Here is a 25,097-nt window from a genome sequence, read left to right on the forward strand (position 1 = left end):
ATTGGATCTCATTCTTTTTTATGGGAGAAAAATTTTAGATGGTCTTCTTTTGACTTATTAAATATTTTATCTTTGAACTGTTTTAAGCTGTTGATTGTGCCAAAGATCTAGTTAAGTAAAAATTTTGCTAATTTCCAGAATACTCTCATTTTCTTTATCTTTTGTTGGAGATAAACCCAGTTTTTAAGTGACAGTATTGACATTCTAAGAAAGAAAAAACAGTATCACAGAAAAATGTACTACCAGTTCTCTAATTAGACAAGTGGGTCACTACCCTGAGCTGAACTATAGGATTATAAAAGTTGGGAACAGTCTCTATACCCATTAATAGAGCCAAAGCCCTCTCTTCAGATAGGATAAAACAATTTCATTTTGGAGATGCCCTGTTTTTGAGTAAAAAATAACAACATATATTCTTATATGATTATTAGTTAAAGATGGAACTTTGTAATGAATCAAACTAATATTAATGAAAAGTCCTACCTAGATATATTTTTTAGTGTGAATAGAGCATACTGAATTTGTTCTCTAAAGCATAAGTAAATGGTTCACTTGTGGAAGAACTTAGCATTGGTAATTGCTGCTTTGTTCCTGAGAGTTTCCTTTGTTACAAACCGTAGTCCTTTTGGTGGTAGAATTCTTTCTCACTGAGAACTCTACTGAGATGAACCAGGCAGTTGGGCTTTCTGCTTGGAGCACTCAGCCCCTTTAAGGGTTCTAGCTGGTAGCCTCTGCCTATGACCCTGTTCACCTGCTTGACAGTCACTGCATGCCAGTAGTTGTAGAACACCCGCCCTGCAGTGTGTTAGTCACCTCTCCAGCTTTGTCACTGCCTTCTGTTTCGTCACTGGCTCTCTTAGGAACATGTGGCGGTGGTGGTTTCTGGTGGATACTTGCATGGAGAGGCTTTGCTTTCTAGAATATGCTGATACTTAGTGGGCCTGGGGGTGGGGACGGTAGGGACAGTTTTAAAGTGTGTTTCCATTTATATTGAAAATATTCCTGTTCTGATGTTATCTGATATTATAAAGATGAAGACCAATTGTTTGTAAATGGCATCTGCTGAATTTTCACGATTGAGATATCTTCAGATTTTTAAATGGACTTGATTTTCTGGGTACATGGATTTTTAAAACAGGACAATTTGGGGGATCTTTTTTTCCTGGACAAAGTGATCACTGACTTCTGCTAAGAAGTGTGTCATTCACTGTTGGATGAAGCCCTCTGACCCTTCCGGTTGTGAAATGCCTAATGAGATAAAGACAGTTACAAATGAATTATGTGGAGGGAGTTTGATGAGCATTACCTCCTGAGTTGATGAATTGTTCATCAGTTTTCAACTGGCTTTGTAGGAGTGGAGACCAGAATAGTATTTTCCCTCCTTACGATTTTGGTATTTTGTTTTTTAATTTCCTTCTTTTAACTCTGCCGTTTGAATAACTTCAGTCTCGTTTGCTGCTCTCACTCAGTTCCTATGCCCACTGTGCCGGCTTTTACCCAAGGAGAATGACCCATTCTGCTAAGCAGTGGCTTTTTTAGAGTAATTTAGTCTGTCAGTCTTCTGAATGATGAATCAATAGAATAATTTCTATCCCTTATTTGTAGGATCGATATAGGTAACATCACGGTTTTCTCTGTATACTTTCTTTTACCATTTACCAGAGTTCAGCCAATCATTTCTGTGGGTATGATTCCCAAATAGCTCTCCACAATTTGTCTTCTTTATCTCCAGTACGATAAAACTAAATTTCTCAGCCCCTCAGAAAAACTGCTGTCACTTTTTGTATTCCTATTTCTGTTAGTTAACCTCTGGGGTGCTCTCTAGTACTTAAGCTGTGTTGAGTTTTCCTTCATCCCGCTGTCCACTTCCCCAAAAATCAGCCAGAAAAATCCGCTGATTAAGCCTAAATTTAGTAGCTTATTTCATAGCAAGTGAAAATCCACCTTGACTGGGTCTTAGTAATTTCTCAGAAAGAGGAAGTCAAGGCAGGATGTTCACAGGATTTTAGGACACAAACTAGTGAATTTGAAGTGGGTGTTGAAAGTTGAACAACTGGTCAGTAGTGAACAAAGCCTATGACAGAAGAGGTTTAGATGGGTGGCCCCCAGATAACAGCCACACTGTTGAGTACACTTAGTACTTACATGTGTATTTTATTCTCCCCCAAAAGTTAGATATAGTTTATAGTATTGTGACTCTGCTTTTTGAAGATTTTATAGAATTTCTCTATGAAACTATCTGGGATTGGTCCTTTTTTTGTGACATAATTTCTTTGTAAAATTCCTCTATTCTAGTGAAATTTGTCTTTCAGCTTTCTACCTAATGGGTCCAATTTTGGTAAATAGTTTTTTCTTATGAAATTATCCATTTCATCTAACTTTTCAGATTTATTTGCATAAAAGTTTGGAAAGTAAGTTGTCTCTTAAGATTTTTAAAAATTCTTTGTTTCCGTGGTTATTCCCCCTTTGTCATTTCTTATTTTATAGATTTGTGTTTTTTCCTTTTTTTAAGCTAGCAATTCATTTGTTAATGTTTTCCAAAATAACAGGATTTTAATTTATTTATTATACCTGCTTTCTCCCCCATTCTCTTCTGATTCTGCTTTTGCCTTTGCTATTATCTCTGTGTGCTTTCTTCTGGTTATGTTTTTTACTTTTATAGCTTTTGATTTGGAATCATTTATTTATTTTTATTGATATAAATTTTTAAGGCTACAAATTCTCCTCTGAGCAGTGCTTCAGATTCATCTTATTTATTCTAATGTGTGAAGTTTTTTTAGAAAAATGTAATTTTAGTTTATATTACAATTTTTTTACTGAGAACTTATATAATAAATTTTTTTTAGTTTTCAAAGGAAGAGACATTTTATTTTGTATGTGTTAGTTCCTAGGTTTATGACATTGTGATGAAGGAATATTTGTAATGTTTCTGTTTGATCAGATTTATCAGTATTATTTTTTACTTCATACATATATGATCAGTTCTTGTGGCTATACCATGTGCATTTGATAAGATGTATTTTCTATTTAGAGTATACAGTTTCAATACATATTCATAATCTCTACCTTATTATGTTGTTTGTCTTATACATTTTTATTTTTTATACACTTGATCTGTCTTACACACAGAGAATGCTGTTAAAGTCTCCTATTATTTATTATTAGTTGTGGCTTTTAGTATTTAAAAAATGTCTTTTGTGCCCTAGCCACTGTGGCTCGGTTAGAGCATCATCCCATAAACCAAAAGGTCATAGGTTCAATTCCCAGTCCGGGCACATGTCTACATTGTGTGTTCAGTTTGGTCGGGGCATGTGTAAGAGGCAACCAATGTCCTCTCTCACATGGAAGTTTCTCTCCATCTCTCCCTTCCTCTCTCTCTAAAACCGATAAGCATGTCCTTGGGTGAGGATTTAAAAAAATGTCTTTTGTCACATTCAGTACCTTTTGCTTGAATCCTAGTTAGTAACATCACAGACTCTGTTTTCTCATTATTTCTATTCGCTCAGAATACTTTTGGTCATCCTCATATTTTTAGCCATTCTGCATCCTTTTGTTTTAGATGTGTGTTTTCTACACAGTATAGTCTGGTCGTCCTGCTTTGTGAACCAAATTAAAATTTTCTTTCCTTGATAGGTAAGTTAAATTTATTCATATTTATTAATATAACTGATAGATTTAGTCTCATCTCTTAAAATTTTCCATTTTAACAGCTCAAGATGGTTTCTGTCGATAAGGCCATAGTCAAGCAGGCTAAGGAAAAGATACTATAACTTAGAAAAAAGAAATACTGAGAAATGACTTCAATAAGTAACAAGAAATTCTCTCCTTCAAATTGCATTGTCTTTAAAAGGGCATATTATAAACAAATGGGAGAGGAATTGCCAGTTGAAAATCAGGTCCCAGTTGTATAGCCCTGTAAATTCTTTATAATTTAGACTGTTATTGGTGATAATGATTTTTTATTCTTTGATCCTTTGGTTTTTCATCTTTCTGTGTACTTGCTCTTTTAAATCCTTTAATGTACATAACAAGAATCTCTAATAGCAACTTAAACCATAAAAATAAGGAGGCATGAAAGACTGTAGTTAGCATTCCATATTCATCGGATTCTTGATCTTTTGTTTCCTTTTCACTTGATATTCTTTGTTAAACTGTCAGAAAACATGAGCTCAAAGGTCCTGTTTAGCATTTTCATTGACTTAAGTTCTCTTTACTTCAGGTGCTTCTAGGCATTTAATAGAGTTTTTAATAGGTTCTTTTATGTCAATAAATCTCTGAATAATATTAATGTATTTTTGTATGTTTTTAATAGGTGTAATTCTCAAAAAAATTCTATAACCTGAGTTTTAATTACATTGCTATGATATAGTTACTTGATTTTAAAGTCTTTCATGTATATAATTATTACAGACATCGCAGCGATTTTCTTCAATTGATGAAGAAACAAAGCTTCATAAGACTATGTCTCAAGGAGAGATTACGAAATTGGCAGTGAGACAGAAGGCTTCAGATTCGGATATGAGGTATAAAGTGTACACTGAGAGTTAATAGGGATAATATCATTCTATTTCCTAATTGACAATAGTTAAATACTGAGCCTCTTTTCAAAAGCATAATTGATAGAGCAGTCAGTTTCTATTTTCAACAAGTATTAAGTGCTCACTGTGTGGTAGACGCATAATAATTCAGATGTATAAAATGGGCTTTATCTTTGTAAGTGTGATTTGGGCAAAGTCTTTAAGTCATTATATAACTTGTGATTTTTTTGTTGTAAAAGAGATTACACCAGATGACATTGAAAATCTAGTTTGGACTTAGATTTCATTCTTAGTGTTTTACAACTGGAACTGGGAAAATCTTTCAGGAAATGCTATTCTCTTTAAGAGAGTATGTGGAATTTTTATTTATTAAATATATTTGGAATGTGGAGAAAAGGGAACCTTAACCATAGTGCACTGTTTGTAGAAATGCAGCTTGGTACAACCACTACGGAAAACAGTGTGTGGCGGTCCCTCAAAAAATTAAAAATGGAATTGTCTTATGGCCCAGCAATTTCATTTCTGGGAATATATCTGAAGAAACCTGAAACTAAAGTAGAAGAGTATATACATCCCTATGGTCATTGCGTCATTATGTACAATAGCCAAGATGCAGAAGCAATCCAGGTGCATGCCCGTCAGTAGATGAGTGGGTAAAAAGCTGTGGTACATTTACACGATGGAGCACTGCCGTTCGTGACAGCATGATTGGACCTAAAGGGCATTATGCTAAGTTAAATAAGTCAGCAAGAGAAAGACAGATGCCATGTGATTTCACTTATGTGTGGAATCTAATGAACAAAATAAACAAAATGAGAAAAAGTCTGTTCTCATAGATACAGAGAACAGACTGACAGCTGTCAGAGGGGAGGGATGCTGGGGGGGGCGGAGTGAAAAAGTTGAAGGTCTTAAACAGTACAGATTGGTATTGATGGAATAGCCACAGAAATGTAGGTTACAGCATAGGGAATATAGTTAATAATATTGAGATAAATTTGTATGGGGCAGGGTGGGTGCTTGGGGCAGCAGGCGGATCACTCTGTAGGGTATGTGATTTTTCTGGCCACTTTGCTGTACATCTGGGTCTAGTGCACAATGGTGTTCGGTATGGACTGTGGTTGAAAAGTAAAAAAAATTTAAAGAGAAAAATAAAAACAGCAAAGTCACAATTTAAAACCCCCCACAATTTTAAGGTATTCTAATTGTGGATGAAGAAATTATTGCAGATACAGAAGGAATTTTAGAATAATTTTATATTTATTTTTAAAAATGAACTTAAAGCACAAATACAATTTATCTATTTGAAGAAAAATATTTATTACCAAAACTGACTCTGGAAAATATTTAAAGAAAAATTAAGCAGACTAAATAAGTAAATATTTTTGTTCCTTATTATGTTATGTAAGGCAGTGGGGCCCTCACTGAATACTTGAAGTCTATCTGGTTCATAACCCTATTAAAGACTACTTCCTTAATAATTGCCAAGGCATTATCCAAGGTGCCATATTTTGTCGTGCATAATGGGCCCTTTTTGCCCAAATTTTTGAGGAAAAAATAAGTATGCACATTATACATGGGTAGTACTAATTCCAGATCTATATAAATCTTTTTAATTCTTTTATTTATGCTTATGCGTTAAAAGTGTAACTCTAGAAAGCAATAAAAGTATCTGTATGCAAAATAATGCCTTGGAATATGATGATCAGTTTTGTTTCTAAATATAAATTAAAAAATTGAATTAAAAATTAAAAGGAAAGATTTTTTTCCTGAAAGTTTGGGCCAAAAATGTGGGTGCGCATTATACACAGCAAAATACAGTAACTCAAATCCAGAGCAGATCATCTTGGAGATCAAATTTTGGCAAACTAGAAAGAACATATAGCTGGAGACAGCAGATCAAGTACATAAATTTAATTTCCACTTCCTCCTCCAAAATAGCCCAAATGACAAAACGTGTGCAGAACCAAAAACAAAAACAACAGCAGCAAACAGCAGGAGACAACAATAATAAAACTAGTATCCAAAATTACATAGACAAATTTTAAATATATTGATAGGGGAAATTTGAACCCTAAACCAACTGGATAAACCTGAGAAGGAAGCATCAGGTTGATTGATCTTCCCCTATCCTCGCAGAAAACAGGAGATTTATTCCCTGGAAAGGATAAAAACAGAAGATCTCCGCTTGGGGGTTACCAGACACATGTGAAGCCTGGGGGTACATATTTGGCACAGGGGATTTAATGACTGTTTTCATATTGAGTGTTAAGATTGCCCGGCTTTTCCCCCCATTTAGCTTCCATATTTAATGTACCATCTAAGCAGATGGTTCAAAGAGTCTTTGGGATGTTTTGTCCAAACCTTTAAGAAAGACCTAGAGATATTGGTATCAGGGCTCTGCCTCCCTACAGAACAGACCAACCAGCTAACCATACAAGGAGGACCACAGTTTGGAAGCCCCACCGAACAGCTTTTTTTTAATCCTATTTTTGATTGTCACACTTCTGAGGAAACATGAAAGAAACTAAAACTAATGAATAAAATACAACTTGAGAGAAACTATGTGGGGCAGGAGGAGAATGTGGAATTCAAGACAGTTAAGTACAACTATCAACAGGCCTGCATAAATAAATATAACTATTCAATGCATCCATGAAATGAAACAGAATGCATGAAAGAGAAACATTGAGGTTTAAAAAAATAGCATAAAGAAACAACTCAGAAGTGTTAGAAAGTTGAGGCCATACCTCAGAAAGTTGAGCAAATAGGCAAAGAGATGAAGAGGCAAGAAAAAATAAGAAAATTAGAGGAGCTAGTTTTTCAGTAGATCCAGTGAAACAAAGGAGCTCTGAAAAGAAACAAAAAACAAAGAAAATGGAAGGGATGAAATCACTAATAAAGTAATTCAGATAATTTTATAGAACTGAAGGACATGAGTTTCTAAATGGAAAGGGCCTACTGAGAGCCCAACATGAAAATAGACCCATGCCAAAGACACGTCATCATAAAACAGTAGTGACAAAAGGAATCTCTATTGTGGTGGTGAAAGTAGCTTTCAAAGGGTAGTTGCACAGCAAGCACTGAAGGAAACCATGCCAGCCTGGAGCAGGACAGAAGGCTCTGGGAGAGATTCCAAGAACATGAAACTTGATGGGTTACCTCCTGTGTTTGAGCATGTTGAGGAGAGATACACATAAATGGGGAAGCCCTTGGCGGTGAATTGTACATGGAAAAGTGAGCAAGGGTGAAACAGAATACTTATTAACTGTGAAAAAATGTAGGTTTTCTGTGAAATACATGTCTGAGTTGTGAATATTATTTATATAATAAAAAAGTGAATATTACTGAAAGAAAATATTCTGTGTTGATCTAACTAAAATTACAGTGTGATTCTATTGGGGGCACATCTGTGTGGAAGGTGTAGAACAGAAGTGGTGGAACGTGCGTACTTATAATCTGTGGTCATCAGTATGACAGCAATGTAAGTACAGTAAATATTAAAAGAATCATCAAAAACGTCTCTAGGGAGCGGAGAAGAATGAGAATGGCAGAAGGGTGCTGTCCTTGGTAATAAGCCTTGTAGAAAATTTCTCTTTACACTATATGCACTTACAAGTTCAGTAAGAAGCTTTAAAAACATTTAAAATAGAACAGAGGAAAAAAGATCAGGGGCTTCAAAACCAGACAGACCGCACTGTAACTGCCAGTTCCATCAGCCCTCTGAGCCTCATTTGCTCACGTGTAAAGGGAGGAGAATACCTATTATCACACGTTTGACCCTTAAACAACATGGCTTTGAACTACTTGGGTCCACTTACACGCAGATTTTTTGCAGCAAATACATACTATACTGTAGATGTGTTTTCTCTTAACGATTTTCTTAATAACATTTTCTTTCCTCTAGCTTACTTTATTGTAAGAATACAGTATATAGTCCATATAACATACAAAATGTGTGTTAATTGTTTATGATATTAGTAAAACTTAAGCAATAGGCTGTTGGTAGTTAAGATTTTGGGGAGTCAAAAGTTATATGTGGATTTTCAACTGTGCATAGGGTCAGTGCCCCCAGCCCCCATGTTGTTCAAAGTCAGCTGTGGTTGTGAAAATTAGGTATATTGTATATAAGGCATATTAACTGGCTTCTATTTTGGCTTCTGCTCAAAAAAATGTTATTGACTAAGTGAACATACGAAGGAACAAACTGGTGTGTAAGTAAGTCTCCTAGTGTGGGGTTAGGTTATTTGATATGTGGCCAGCAAATGTGAGCTGTTGTTACTATCCCAAGGTGTTGCCTTGATTGATGTGATAAGAGTATATTAAGCTCCTAATAAGAGTGAGGCAATATAGCATAGTAAGTGTGATTCTCAACTTGGTCACTCACTGGCTGTGGGTCCTTGGGAAAAGTACCTAATAATGAAGCCTCCAGTTTTTCACCTGTGAAATTGTAATAGTTTGGAAGTAAACATGGTGTTATAATTATATCAAGTAATCCTACGCAAGTACTTAGTACTGTGCCTGGAGCAAAATAACAAGTTAAGTGGTGGCTTTTGTTAATTAATAATATTGATGGCTCATGAATATAGAGTAACATTAAAACCTTTGTTACATAATGGTAAGTGGAAATATTTAAAATTGTATCTCCATCATGATTACAAGGTATGAAAACAGGATGCTATGGATAAAGACTGGAAGGAAATTACCCAGAAAATATAAACTAATATATTTCAGAGTGATGGGATATCAATGATTTCTTTAAAAGTATTTTTTGTTGTTGTTGTTAAATTGTCTGTACACTAAGTCCAAGCTAGAGGGAGGACCAGAATGAAAAGATACCAGTTGAAGACTCAGAAAACCTGAGTTGGAATCCTAGTTCTACTGCTTTGTATCTGTTTATTTTAGGGAATTATTTAATGCCTCTGGGTCTTATTATTTCTGTATTCAAGTTGAGGAAATTCAGATGAAATTTAAAAGTAAAATTGAAAATTAAATATGATTAAACTTGTGAAAATGTTAAATGAACTAATATGTACATGAAAGGTCTTTATAATATAGCTTAAAGTGGTATACAAATATTATCACAGGGATGTGCTGATTTCCATTTTTACCTTTATTATTATTATTTTTTCTAAATAGACCTCAGAGAGCTAGGATGAGATTCTGGGCCAAAGGGAAACAAGGGGAGAAGAAGACTACCCGAGTGAAACCTGCCACCCAGTCAGAGGTTCCGGCACCCTTTGCCGGTTCAGATACGATCCCAGCTCATCCGTTTCCAGACGGTAAAAAATGGACAAAGGGCGGAGACTGTCTTCGTAATTCCCATTCACTCTTTCTGAAAGTGTGCTGTTGCTCTAGTGTTCGTGATGGCAGTCCTGTTGGCTAGATATTCTCGTGAGCTAGGGCCAGGATTATTAAATCCTCCCTTAACCAAAATATAATTAGGAAAAATACATTGTACCTATAATAGAAGTTCCAAGGAAATGTGGCGCAAAACAGTGAAGTAACAACTGCTTCAAGAATGGTGGTGAACCCTTAGTCAGCCTCATTTTTCCAACGCGTTCGAATTTGGCCATCGTGTATTCAGACGAATGTGTATCAGTAGGAAGAAGATAGCAGCTAATACTCCAGTGCTTATACGCACGAGGCATGGCACTAAGCGTGTGTGCACTGGCCCAGTTGATACACCTTTCTGAGGTGTGGTATTATTCCCAATCTACAGATGAGAAAACGGAGATACGGAGAAGGTCTTTCCTTACGAACATCAGTAATTGGCAGAGCTGAGATCCGAGTCCAAGCAGTCTAGCTCCAGAGTCCACACTCTTAACCACCCATGCTACATATTGAATACCTACCACTTGCTACTGCCTGGAACTTTGTTATTTTAACTTCTTGAGCATCAATCGTAACACATTCGAAAATACCCAACAGTTAGTTCATCTCTTGAGAAAACTGGTTTTTCTAAATGCTAGAATCACTGACTGTCCAAGGATTTCAGTGATCCCTCTGTTAGATTACCCTATTCTTCCCAAGCCCTTTGCTTAGATATGTTTTTAATTACTATGCAGAGATGCCAGCTGTCTTCTGTAGGAATATACATGAAAGGTGGGTATGTGGTAGTGAGTGTGTGAAATACCAGTGGATGGGTGATAAAATGGAAAGAGGTTCTAGGAAGAAAGTTTTCTCTTAGGGAAAGATATAACAGACCCAATTGCAATAAGTAGACAAAACTTCTCATATCAATGATAAGATAAAGGGCCAAGGAGGAAAGACCATCCTTTCACGTAGGAAAGGATGGGTCAGAGGTACCTGTGTGTCAGAGGAAAAAATGGTAGAAATACAGTTTGAACCTTGTTTTTGTGTCTTGTGGCTTTGCTCCTGTCAGTTGGCAAACTGATAAGGATAAAACCAATAATGAATTAAGTGAATACTACAAGTGTAGTTTGGAGGACTCGGAGTTCCTTACCATTACATAATAGGAGCAGTTTCTTATATCCTATCTGGTTTATAGTAATCGTTCTGATTTTCTCACTTTTCAGTTACATTCTCCATTGCTAATTCCCAAGAAGAAAGGTTAAAGCTCTTTAGTTGGAGCATATATTACTAGCAGTCTTCATTGTATGTTTGCTCCATAAGGAGATGCATATAATAGTGAAGGTTGAAGCCTTTTAATTATATTTGGGTAGAAATTTATTAAGGTTGCCCTTGTTTTTAATGATGAAATAAGATTATAAACGGTTTCTCTAGTAATTGTCTCTTTAGTATAAGAAAGATATTGTCTTTGCTAAATGAAAAACTTATATATATCTAGGTTTATAATAGAATTAAAATTGGTTGATAGCAATTTGAATATATTTGTACCCTATGTCTTAATAATTTTTATTCTAGCACCATATTTGAGATTGGGTCAGCCTCACTTCTGCCTGAGGTGGAATTAAGCATTTGGGGGAGGCTGCTTTTTTCCCCAGTGTCAGAATCAGTTCTTTGACAGGATGAGGCTGTCCCATGGGGGAGAGGGTGAGGTGAATACATGTGGGGAAACAAGCAGGTATGTGAGATGAGCAGGTGCTCAATTCACATCAAGCCCCAGGTAGGGTTTTAGCAGATCCAATGTAGTTCTGGATTGTAATGGACTACATGTAATCCAGTTTGTTGGGTGTAAACAGTTGTAGAGAAAATTTATTGTGCTTTCTAATAGTGTATACAAAGTCAGTTCACTCAAGGAATTCTCTGGGAAATGCAGTTATTTGGAAGGTACATAAGAAAATCCTAAATACAAAAGAGGCTGAAGCAGAAGTGAGCCATTTGTTACCTGGCTCCCTAAACAGGTTGCCAAACCAAGTCCAGATATTATTACTGAAGCATTTGTGGCTGTAGTCACTAGTAAGGAAATAATTACCAAAGCTCACTGGTTTGATAATTATGTATTTTTATAATTAAGGCCATAGAAATTGTTGAACAATATCAGTCAGCTTGGAGTTTCCGGTTGCACAGAACACTGAGAATTACTCATTGCTCTTCCAGAAGCTTCCTCACTTTTGCTCTGGTACAAGTTCAGAGCAAGAGGCTAGGTTGCCTCTTAAAACTTATAACTGATCATTATATAATTTTCTATAGCTGGATGTTCTTTCAGACAGGTGTCGTTAGACTGTGACTGGGGTAGCGTGCCAGTGTGCTTTTGTACTCTTCTTTCTTTTCTTTGGGATGGAGGTCCCCGAGACCCAGGCTTCAGATCTGTGACACACTTCTGTCAGGTTTTTAGTATCAGACCTGAAGAAGACATGACAGTTTTTTCCATTGAAAAGTGGTCATTCTTAACTATATTTTCTGTACAAATGTGCAGTCTGGACTTACTGTTTAACTACCTGGCCTCAAACATTAATGTTACTTTGCTTTTTAGATATTTACATGTGTTTCTTACAATGACTTACTAAAGGAACTTATACTTAAAAAGAGGGATTTGAAGATTTCAGTATTTTTACTGAATATCTTTTCTTTTTGGCTACTCTATCTTGAATTGTAGAATTTGCACTGTATCATCCAACACCTCCTTTGAGCCCGGAATTGCCCGGTAGTTCCCAGAGGGAGTTCAAAGAGAACAAAGAGCCCTCTCCAAAGGCAAAGCGCAAGCGAAGCGTGAAGATCAGCAGCGTGGCTTTGGAATCTATGCACTGGCAAAACGACTCTGTCCAGATCATAGCCAGCGCCAGTGATTTAAAAAGCATGGATGAATTTCTTCTGAAAAAGGTACACTTTGAATGCTGAGTTAGGCCCATGAGCAGCTTGGACTCTGGAGTACTTTTATATATCAGGATATGGCTGCTAGAGATCAAGGCAACGTATACCTCATTAAGTTAGACAGTCTGTTCTTTGCCAGGAAGATGCAAGTAATATGATACTCATTAGTGTGGGTAAACAGAATTTAATGTTTTAGTTTTACTCTAGACCTCCATTTTACTATAATTGCCATGTTATAGTAAATACAACTGTGTGTGTGCAGGTGAGGCTTGTCATTGTACACTTGAAGTTTTTCTGGTAGACTATAGAATCATAAATGTTAGAAGGGACATTAGAAATCATCTAGTAGTAATAAAACTTTGCCTATTTAGTTGTGCTTTCACCTGGGTCCCTTAATATCAGTGGCTTGCACTCTCCAGGCAGCCATTGTTGAAGCACCAATATGTGTCCACAATTGCATTCACTTCTTTTCATTTACTTGATTCTCTACAAAAACTCTGTCTGTGGCCGGCAGATGAATGACCTAGATAATGAAGACAGCAAAAAAGACACACTCGTGGATGTTGTATTTAAAAAAGCCCTGAAAGAGTTCCGGCAGAATATCTTCAGCTTTTATTCATCTGCATTGGCGGTGAGTTGGAAATTGTTAGGATATATTTGGTAGTTCAACATACAAAAAATTTGTGGGTACTGTAGAAGATAAAAGGAAGGCCATGTTTAACTAGAAATTTCCCCAGTTCCTTGGTTTTGTTTTATGTACAGGTAGGGAAAAAACATACTGACTGACTTCAGATCAATAGCTTCCTTGAATTTCCTTGAGTAGTTTTCTTTTTCCCCTTTCTGGGTATATTTTCATCTTCTTAAGATACTAAATTTAGATATTCTGGGTATGATTCTATTTCACCCAGTGGCTCCCTACTCTCTTGACTTCTCAATCCTTTAAGTCAAGCTTCAAATTCTTACATGTGTGGAATTATCATACAGTTTTTTTCCAGTGGAATTAGAACAGTTTTATTTACTGATTTCTACCTATCAGTTTATATCACTTTCAGATTTATACTTTCATATGCTATTAGTTCTGTTTTAGAAAATTTGTTTTTGACACTAAAGTATATAATTATTAGTGCCTGACTTATGGGAGAAATTCCCAGGGCCTTTTAAAATTATTACATTGTTTAAACTACTTAGGTATTTTACCAAAATTTAGCAGGTTTCTCTCAGCAGATACTTTGCAGTAGAGTGGGAGGTTACATCTACAAACACCACATGACCTCATGGGCATGCCCAGTGGAAAGTATATCAGGTTCCTAATCTTTATTCTGAATACTACCCAATGCAAGTTGAATCAGTCTTCTATATTTAAAGAAGTCCTTCAAAAACTTTAAAGTTCTTCTTTTATTGCTTATTAGGTGGATGATGGCAAAAGCATACGATATAAAGACCTCTACGCACTATTTGAGCAGATTCTGGAAAAGACCATGAGGCTTGAGCAACGTGATTGGAGAGAATCTCCAGTCAGAGTTTGGGTGAACACTTTTAAAGTGTTTTTAGATGAATATATGAATGAATTCAAGACTTTGGATTGTATACCCCCAAAGGTAAATATGATATATTTTGGTTTCTAAAAGGATTCGATTATGAACTCTGCTTAAGCCTCTATTTCGGACAGCTGGTATTTGAGGGGAACATTATAGTGAACATGTCAGTGCAGCATTACTTGAAATTTAATAAACTCCATTCTATCTTAGAAGTTCATCAGACCATATTTTATAAACCTTTTGCAATTAATGTTCTTCACTGAGATAAAATATAATGTTGTCCATTCAAGATTATACCCTCAGCTTTGATCGAGGCCAATACATGAATTTTCTTTTGTAAAACAACAGTTGAAGATGTGATTTACTGCATCATCCAGTGACCTTTATGTGAGGACCCACCAATTATACTTCTAGTTGAATTAGGTTTTGGGAAAATGTATGTTTCTTGAAATTTATATAACAGTAATAATAACCTTTATTTTATTAAGTGCTAGGAATTGGACTTGGTGTTTGGTATTTTATGTGATTCTTGCTTCAGCCCTATTAAGTAACTATTATGAAATCTGTGTTACAGAAGAGTAGCATTAAACAAAGTTATCAATGTGGTTCCCTTTTTAGTACTCCAGCTGAAATAGTTATCTGATTATTAGGTATTAAGAATACCATTAATCCTTTTTGTTGATTATGTACCATTTAAATTCACGTTATCCTAGTTTCTATGTGTTGAGATTTACAAACCATCTTAAATCATTTTTGAAGTAGTCAGATGGAAATAAGTCCTTAGAAGTACTAGTGTTCTAGATCTAGGTTAAGGTCTTTATGTTATGCAGAAGAAGATTCTTACTAAGTTTATACTGCCTTTGTTTATAATTTTAAAAGGTTAGCTTTGGAGTGTTCTATACTGTGATTAGCAGGAAATATATATAGAAAAGCCTTTTTATATCTTAAATGATAGCTTCTAATTTTTATTTTATTTATTGTTTAATCCTCACCGGAGGACATGCTTATTGATATTTTTAGAGAGAAAGGAGGGAAGGAAGAAAAGAAGGGAGGGAGGGAGTATAGGGAGGGAGAGAGAGACATCAATGTGAGAGAGAAGCATTGATCAGTTGCCTCTCATATGTGCCTCGACCAGGGATTGAGACCGCAACCTTTTGACGTATGGGGCAATGCTCAGTCAACTGAGCCAGTTGGGCAGGGCAATAGTTTTTTATATTTACTTCTGGGATAGAGAGTTTTCTAGAGCCAAAATAGGGCAAGTGCAATCTTTAAAATTAGTAATCATTTAATTAATGGGTAAATCAAAATTATCATTGAAGTTTCCATGGTGTGGTTTCTGGACAGAACTGAGGTTTAGAAAGACAATAATCTCTAAAATGTCATTTCATTCTCTTGCCTTTATGAGCACTGTATCACCAAATTTCAGAATTGCTCACATTACTTATTCTGTTGCCTTTTGAGCAAAAATCTCAGCATTTGGAAAGAAGTAAGAAAGTCTTTTGTTTTTTTTTACATCACAAGTTTTGTATTTATTTCCCACCAGGTGCCAAAAACAGAAAGAAAGAAAAGAAGGAAAAAAGAAACTGATTTAGTAAGTCATAATCTTTTATGTTACAAAAAAGTAATGTTTAGGCCAGTAGTCTGAAGAATATCATACAGTATTCATGTGGAGATATTTAAGGACTAAGTTTATCAGCTGCCTAGAGTAGTTAGTTCTGGCTTTAAAAATTATCTGGAATGATAAATGTGACTTTGTCTTTTGTGATTTGACTTGTTATCAATGGTGGCTTCTTAAAATGGCTGGCTTCTGATCTACAAAACTATGATAATAAGTGGTTGTTTTAAGCTGCTAAATTTTTGGTTATTTGTGACAGTAGCGATGGAAAACATATAGTAGCTATGCGCAGAAACCTGTTTCACAGCTGTCTTGATACTCATTGCTGGGTCTTTGGGTGTTTCTGCTCTGCTGCAGTTACAAAGAGTAATGGCACAGTCGATAGGAGCGTGTGTATGTGTGAGTGAGTGGAGGGGGGTTACTAGAATTGGAATTATTGGGTCATAAGTAAAATGCATCTGTCATTTTGATAAATAATGCTTCACTTCCTCGTATGGGTAATCTCATTTTTCCACGTCAACAATAATGTATCAATGTGGGTTGTTAAATTTTTGCCGTTTGATAAATAAGGAAAACCTGAGTAGTTTTGCCCTGTAGTTTTAATTTTCTTTTATCATCAATGAATATCTTTTTATGCTCAAGTACTATTTACATTTTCCCCCATGGCCTCTATGTTTATGTTCATTTTTCCCATGTGTTGCCCATTTTTCTATCTTTTATATCCTTTTCCATTAGTTGATCTGAATATTCATCAGTTAATTCCACACTTTTTAAATTATTGAACAGTTATTATGTGTAATAATTGGCAGGGCTAAATCCTCCCTATTTACTTTTCTTTTTTAGAACTTTTCTTTTTAGAACTTTTCTGGCTGTTCTTACTTGGTTTTCCTCATGAACTTTGAATTCACTTGTCTAGTTTGATTAGGCAAAAATCTGTTAATACCTTTTCTTAACTTCGCTTATAAGTTAATATAGAATGGACATCTTTATGATTTTGAATCTTTTCATCTTTTTAAGTCTATTTTTGTGTCCTTTAGGAAGGGTTTTAAAGTTTATCACATATAGATTTTTGTTATTTCATGTTATATCTATTTCTGGGTATTTTATTTCAGCAGAGAGAATCACTATAGTTAATAGTATGGTGTATATTCTTCTATACTTTTCCTCAAGTTACATAAACCATTTAATCTGGTTGTTCTCAAAGTGTTACTATCTTCAGGGGTTTCTGGGACACTTTCAAGGATTTTGCAAGATCAAAACTATTTTCACAATAATAATTGTAATAATATTATTTTTCTTCTTCACTGAGCCACTGCAAAAAAAGCAATGGGTAAAACTGCTAACAACTTACCATAAATTAAGTCAGTTGCAATAGCTGCAAATGATGCTTACTTCAAAAAAAATCACTTGTACAATTGAATTGTAAATTGATCTAGCCTTTACAAAAATGTGACAAAATCCATATGACAAAATTGACTATTTTAACCATTTAAAGTATATAGTTTAGTGTGGTTTAGTATATAGCTATGTGCTGAGTAAGGACATTTCATTCAGTCACGAACCGCATAAACAACGGTGGGTCCCATAAGATTAAAATGAAGCTGAAAAATTCTGATTGCCGAGTGAGGTCAGAGCTTTCATAGTGTCAGAGCGAAACTCTGCTCGTGTGTTTGTGGTGATGCTGCTGTGAACAAACCTGCTGCGCTGCCAGTTGTGTGAAAGTGTAGCAGACACAACTGTATACAGTGCCTAATAGTGATAATGATAGTGAATGACTCTAAATAACAATAAAGAATATAGCGTCGTAAGTATTCTTTATTGTTGTTGTAGGGTATATACTCTACTCACGCAGAAAAATGTTTGCTGTAAAACAGTGTGCTGCGATTCTCACGCTCGTGTTTTCCATGTCTCCTGATTGCGTCATTTCCCTGGTGCGTGACTTAATCTCATGATGCTTTGTAAATTCGGTGCGGCCTAAGTGTACAGGGTTTATGCAGTCTGTGGTAGTGTGCAGTGATGTCCTAGGTCTTCACAGTACTCACTGCTCACTCACTGCCTCACCTAGAGCAACTTTCCGCCCAGCAAGCTCCATTCATGGTGAGTGCCTTATACAGGTGTACTATTTCTTCTTTTTTTCAGAGGATATGTTTATTTATTTTTTTAGAGAGAGAGGAAGTGGAGGGTGGGGAGAGAGACAGAAAGAGAGACATAGACAATGTTTCTGTCTTTCAAAGCCATACGTACCCTGACTGGGGATCGAACCTGCAACCTAGGTAGGTGCCCTGACCGGGAATCGAACCTGCAACTTTTGGTGTATGGGATGACGCTCCAACCAACTGAGCAACCCAGCCAAGGTGTTATACCACTTCTTATCTTTTATACTATATTATTTCAATACCTTTTCTATATTTGTGTATGTTTATGTATGTAAATACTTAACATTGTGTAACAATAGCATACAGTATTCAGTATCAATTACAAATCTGTATAGATTGTAGCCTAGGAGCCGTAAGCTATACCATATAGCCTATGCATGTAGCAGTCTGTTCCATTTAGGTTTGCGTAAGTGCATTCTATGATGTGCATACAATGACGAAATCACCTAACAACACATTTCTCAGAATGCATCCCCATCTTAGGCAGCACATGATATGTTCACTACGTTGTGTAACTGTCACCGCTGAGAAGTCACTCCCCACTCTGTCTTCCCCCAGCCCTGACAACCACTAATCTACTTTCTGTGGATTTGCCTATTATGGACATTTCATACTGATAAAAAAAATCATACAACATCGGCCTTTTGTGTCCATCTTCTTTCACTTAGTGTAATGTTTTCAATGTTCATGAATATTGTAGCATGTACAGTACTTCATTCCTTCTTATAGCCAAATTATATTCCATTGTATAGATTTTACTACATTTTATTTATCCATTCATCAGTTAATGGACTTTTGGATTTTTCCACTTTTTAGTTAGTATGAGTAATGCTACCAGAAACATCTGTGTACAACTTTTTATGTCAACATATGTCTCTAGCTACTTTTTTTTTTTTTTACAGAAATCACTTTTACTTTGTTAACAGACCGTACCTAGTTAGACTTACATGGCAGATATTTTCCGAAATGAACAAAACGACCCTGTCACTTCAAAGAAAACACCTAACAATATTATCAGTGCTAAAGTTTGAGCTTTCAAGCAAAAATTAGAATTGTGGAAAAGTTTATTTGCCACTGTGAGTAAGACAATTTTCCAGTAAAGAATTTTCTAATGAAATTGTTGATAGTATGAAGAAATATGACTTTTGACAGTGTATAATAAAATGTGTCAACTTTTGGGAGGGCTGCACAACTCTGAACCAGCATTCTCCACATCGCCGGGGCATAATACTAGAAAATAGCGTGTAGTAAAATGTCCATGTAAAGTGCAGGATAGACCAGAATGCTTTTTAAAAGAGCTTTTTGAGGTAAATTTAATTACAATGTAATTTATTCCTTCTGAGTTCAGTGATTTCCAGTAAATTTACATGGCTGTAACCATTACCTCAATCTAATTTTAGAACATTTACATTATCCCAAGAGGATTCTTATGCCAATTTGCAGTCATTGTCCTTTACCATTCCCAGTTCTAGGCAATCACTAATCTACTTTTAGTTTTTATATAATATTTTTTGGACATTTCACATAAATGGAATCATACAATGTATGGCTTAGCGTAATGTTTTTTAGCTTCATTCAAGTTATGTATATCAATAATTTGGTGGTTTTTAGTGCTCAAATACTATTCTAGTGTATGGATATACCACATTGTATTTGTCCTTTTATCATTTGTTGGTTATTTGTGTTGTTTCTGCTTTTGGGGTAGTATGAATAATGCTGCTGTGAATATTTGTATACAGGTTTCTGTGTGGACATGTTTTCAGTTCTCTTGGGTATAAACATAAGAGTAGAATTTCTAGGTCATATGATAACTCTGTGTTGACTATTTTTAAGAATTGCTAAACTGGATAAAGGCCACATATGAGAGACCTACAGCCAACATCATACTCAATGAACAAAAACTTAGAGCTTTCCCACTAAGATCAGGAACAGGACAAGGATGCCCACTTTCACCACTCCTGTTCAACATAGTACTGGAAGTCCTAGCCACAGCAATCAGACACAAAAAGGAAATAAAAGGCATCCAAATTGGAAAGGAGGAAACAAAACTGTCATTGTTTGCAGAGGACATGATAGTGTATAAAGAAAATCCTATAGACTCCACTAAAAAACTAGTCGACCTAATAAATGAATTTGGCAAAACAGCTGGATACAAAATCAATACTCACAAATCAAAGGCATTTTTGTACACCAACAATGAAACATCAGAAACAGAAATCAGGGAAAAAAATCCCATTTGATATAGCAACAAGAAAAATAAAGTATCTAGGAATAAACCTAACCAAGGAGGTAAAAGACCTGTACTGAGAAAACTATACAACACTGAAGAAAGAAATTAAGGAAGACAGAAACAAATTGAAGCATGTACCATGCTCATGGATTGGAAGAATTATCATCAAAATGGCCATACTACCCAAAATGATTTAAAGATTCAATGCAATCCCTATTAAAGTACCCGTGACATATTTCACAGATATAGAACAAACATTTCAGAAATTTATGTGGAACCATAAATGACCCCAAACAGCTGCAGCAATTTTGAGAAAGAAGAACAAAGTAGGAGGGATCACAATACCTGATATCAAAGTGTATTACAAGGCCACTGTAATCAAAACTGGCTGGTACTGGCATAAAAACAGCCACATAGACCAATGGAACAGAACAGAAAGCCTAGAAATAAACCCAAGGCTCTGTGGTCAATTAACATTTGACAAAGGGGGAAGAAGCATAAAATGGAGCAAAACTAGCCTCTTCAACAAGTTGTGTTGGGAGATCTGGACAGCTACATGCAAAAAAATGAAACTTGATCACCAACTTACACCATACACAAAAATAAATTCAAGGTGGATAAAAGGCATAAATATAAGTTGTAACACCATAAAAGTCCTAGAGAAAAACATTAGCAGGAAAATCTCAGACATTCCAAGTAGCAACATCTTCATGGACATGTCCCCTAAAGCAAGGGACATAAAGGAAAGAATAAACAAATGGGACCTCATCAAATTATGAAGCTTCTGTATGGCTAAAGAAAACAGCATTAAAATGAAAAGAGAACCAACAGTATGGGAAAACATATTTGCCAATGATATCTCAGACGAGGGTTTGATCTCCAAAATATATAAAGAACTCAACTCCACTCCAGGAAGACAAACAACCCAATTAAAAAATGGGCAAAAGACTCAAACAGACACTATGCCAAGGAGGACATACAGAGGGCCCAGAGACATATGAAAGGATGCTCAGCATCACTAGCCATCAGAGAGATGCACATTAAAACCACAATGAGGTACCATCTCACACCAGTCAATAGTGGCCAACATAAACAAATTAACAGACAAGTGTTGGAGAGGATGCAGAGAAAAGGGAACCCTAGTGCACTGTTGGTGGGAATGCAGGCTGGTGCAGCCACTGTGGAAAACAGTATGGAATTTCCTCAGAAAACTAAAAATGGAGTGCCTTTTGACGCAGCAATTCCGCTACTGGGATTATACCCTAAGAACCCTGAAACACCAATCCAAAAGAACCTATGCACCCCAATGTTCACAGCAGCACTATTTATAACAGCCAAGTGCTGGAAGCAGCCTAAGTGCCCATCAATACATAAGTGGATCAAAAACCTGTGGTACATTTACACAATGGAATTCTACGCAGCAGAGAGAAAGGAGGAGCTCCTACCCTTTGCAACAACATGGGTGGAACTGGACAGCATTATGCTAAGTGAAATAAGCCAGGCGGTAAGGGACAAATACCATATGATCTCACCTTTAACTGGAACATAATCAACAAATGAAAAAAGCAAACAAAATATAACCAGAGACACTGAAGTTAAGAACAATCTAACAATAGCCAGAGGGGGAGGGAGAGGGGACAGTGGGGGGAAGTGTTTTCCGGAACTACTATAAAGGACACATGGACAAAACTAACGGGGAGGATGGAAGCAAGGGAGGGAGATGGGTTTGGCTGGGGTTTGGGGGAAGGGTGGGGAGAAAATGTAGACAACTGTAATTGAACAACAATAAAGTAATTTATAAAAACGAAAATACCAAACTCTTTTCCAAGTGACTGTACCATTTTACAGTCCCAACTGCAATATCTGAGGGTTTCAGTTGTTCCGCATCCTTACTAACAGTCGTTATTGTCTTTTTAAATTATAGCATCCTAGTGAGCGTGAAGCAGTATCTCATTGTGCCTTTAATTTGCATTGCCCTGATGACTAATGATTTTAATCATCTTTTTGTGTGCCTATTGGCCATTTGTATTTCTTTAATGAACTGTTTATTCAGTATTTTGCCCATTTTTAAATTGAATCATTTTCTTACCGAGTTGTAACAGTTCTTCATATATTCTAGATATATATGATATAGATATAAGTCTTTTATCAGATATACAATTTGCAAATATTTTCTCCAGGTTTATGGCTGATCTTTTTATTTTCTTAATGGTACTTTGAATTAAAAGTTGTCAATTTTAATGAAGCCCAGGAAAATGCATTTTAATATCACAGAGCATAAAGAGTTCGTTGGTGTGGTTTTAGATTCTATATTTCAATTAACCTGAGTTGTCATTTGTAGAGTTTTGATATAGCATCATGTGAAAAGGCAAATTATTCTTCCATTTTTTTCAGTTTCATATCTGTGTGAACCTGAATTTTCTTCATATCTTTCTAATTAAACTATACCTGTTAACAGGTTGAATAAAGAAGATGCTATGAGAATGCAGGTGTCTTTCATTAAGCCAGACATTAAAGAGATCTACAAAAAGTTGAAATAATACCCCTTGTCATTACTTTTTTTGTTTTAAAGATAGTTGTTTTTCATAAAAAAATGTTACAATGTAATATGTTTAGTGTTAATTTAAAATCAATTGGATAAATACTTAAGATTTTTTCAGTTTTAATTTCTAATATAGCGAATATCAGTAAGTACAACTCAAATATAAACAGAAGTTCTTTGAGGTCATTAATAATTTTCAAAAGTGTAAGAAGTTTTTGGGGTTGAAAATAAAGATTTAGGAACTGTTTTTAATTTAACATGCAGATTAGACTCACATAAGACACTCTTCATGTGTCTGTAGCATTGCGTTCTGGTTTTCATGTAACTTGGTCTTGTTTCTCCACTGAATTGTTAGCTTTTTGAAAGCAGGGAACACATATTTTACTTTTATTTCATTTCTTAGAAGACCGTAACTTTCCTTCTGGAATAGCACTCAGAAGGACTCCACAAGAGATTGCAGTATTTCGTGTTGGCTGACCATGTGAGGGCAGCGTTTCCTGTTGGCTGTCACGTGACAGCTGTGTTTTTTCATTCAGGTGGAGGAGCACAATGGTCACATCTTCAAGGCCACGCAGTACAGCATTCCTACGTACTGTGAGTACTGCTCTTCTCTGATATGGATAATGGACCGAGCCTCGGTTTGCAAATGTAAGTACAGGAGATCTTTGAGGGTTTAACTACTTGACATTTCTATTTCTCTGAGTTTTCTCATGTCTTCTTTAACATAAAGGATAAAGTAGTACTTGTAATTCTTTAACCTCATCCCTCAGTACTTTCTTTCACCAACTCTTGGTAGCTAAACCAGATATTTTGATGTTCTTTAGTCACTGTATTTCCATCTCACTCTGTCTGAAATGCTTTTCTTCCAGATGTTGGTAGGACTTACTGTTTCAGTTTATTCATGTCTCTACTCAAATGTTACTTCGTAGACAACTCTTTTCTTACTCTCCTACCCCAAATGCCATTCTTTCCCCTAATTCTCTGTCATCCCTACTCAGCTTTAAAAGTCTTCACAGCACTTACTAACCACTCAAGTATTCATTTGTTGTCTTATTAGTTAGTCTGTCCAGGTAGAATGTATGCTCTGAAAGGTTGGGAAACTTACCTGTCCTTTCTATATCACCAGTGCCTAGAACTGTTCTGGAATATTGTAAGTTTTAATAACTATTTGTTGGGTAGATGGACCTGTAGACGGATGGATTAATTTTCTTAAATTGTATGTATTTATTTTTAGAGAGGGGGAGGGAGGGAGAAAGAGAGGGAAAGAAACATCAATTTGTGGTTGCCTCTTGCACACCCCCTACTGGGGACTTGGCCCACAACCCAGGCATGTGCCCTAGACTGGGAATCGAACCAGCGACCATTTGGTTCACAGGCAGGCACTCAAGGCACTGAGCCACACCAGCTAGGGCTTAGTGGGTTAATTACCTAATGAATTCTTAGATTATAACCAAAGAGGTACCTTTTTGCCCCTGCTATAATCCTTCCATCACAATCGTGTAAATCCTAGAATGAGATTAGAGACTTTTTGCAGGTGAACTTGTTTCAGGCTTACAGAGGAACTTTTTCCATTCCTGTCATTCCATGGATCTCCTCTGGTGCTGTCAGTAATTCTGTGAGGGCCTGTTTACTAGTGGGCTAGAACTGAATGATGAAACATTAGGAAAGGCTGGACCTAGTATGGCAACAAGAGAAGTCCTATTCACCATAGCCAAATCACCACTATTGCTGGATATGTTCACTTGTTCAGTTGTTTTTCTTATCAGTAGTTTAAGAAGTTATAGTGACTCTTTAATGTTAGTTTGATTCCTGTTGATTTGCTATAATTTTCTTTGTGATTTAAAACTGAAAATGTAAAGAATCTTCTTTTTTATTACTTCGGTGGGCTTGGTTTGATTTTTTTTTTTTTTTTGGTCCTAGAATCATTTAATGAATAATCTGTTTTTCTTTTTTTTTAGGTTTGATTTCTTAGTAGAATTACTAACTTTCTTTGTGCCTATACTGGTGATTTCATCAGTACAGTGAGCCTCCTCTCCTTGATCTTGGCCTTGAAAACCCCACAAGTTATACTATAGAAGGGCAAGGGTACTCCGTTGTTGATATGCAGGCACCAGAGCTTGTATAGCAGAATGACGTAGTCCAAGTGTGTTCTCAATACCCTCCTCTTACAGTGCCTCTTCCCAACTGCCTGGGCACCCTGCTATCGTCTGCTCTGAGACTTTATTTCTGCTGTGAACCTTTTC

At 36.0% G+C, this 25,097-nt stretch overlaps 1 protein-coding gene across 14 annotated transcripts in view; it reads left to right on the top strand.

The window, feature by feature from the left end:
- MYO9A (myosin IXA) overlaps nt 1-25,097 on the top strand; it is a 277,361-nt gene that overhangs the window by 197,232 nt on the left and 55,032 nt on the right. For 13 of the 14 annotated variants that reach the window (XM_045192856.3, XM_053928668.2, XM_053928660.2 and 10 more), the window contains 7 exons: nt 4,411-4,523; nt 9,675-9,817; nt 12,559-12,782; nt 13,288-13,404; nt 14,183-14,371; nt 15,855-15,902; nt 23,391-23,502. In XM_045192856.3, the coding sequence (XP_045048791.2) occupies nt 4,411-4,523; nt 9,675-9,817; nt 12,559-12,782; nt 13,288-13,404; nt 14,183-14,371; nt 15,855-15,902; nt 23,391-23,502 (946 nt within the window). Of the gene's footprint in view, nt 1-4,410; nt 4,524-9,674; nt 9,818-12,558; nt 12,783-13,287; nt 13,405-14,182; nt 14,372-15,854; nt 15,903-17,756; nt 18,148-23,390; nt 23,503-25,097 lie in introns of those variants that run through there. The other variant, XM_053928672.2, reaches the window with a different exon arrangement.

This window comes from Desmodus rotundus, chromosome 7 (assembly GCF_022682495.2).
Source record: "Desmodus rotundus isolate HL8 chromosome 7, HLdesRot8A.1, whole genome shotgun sequence".
NCBI lineage: Eukaryota > Metazoa > Chordata > Mammalia > Chiroptera > Phyllostomidae > Desmodus > Desmodus rotundus.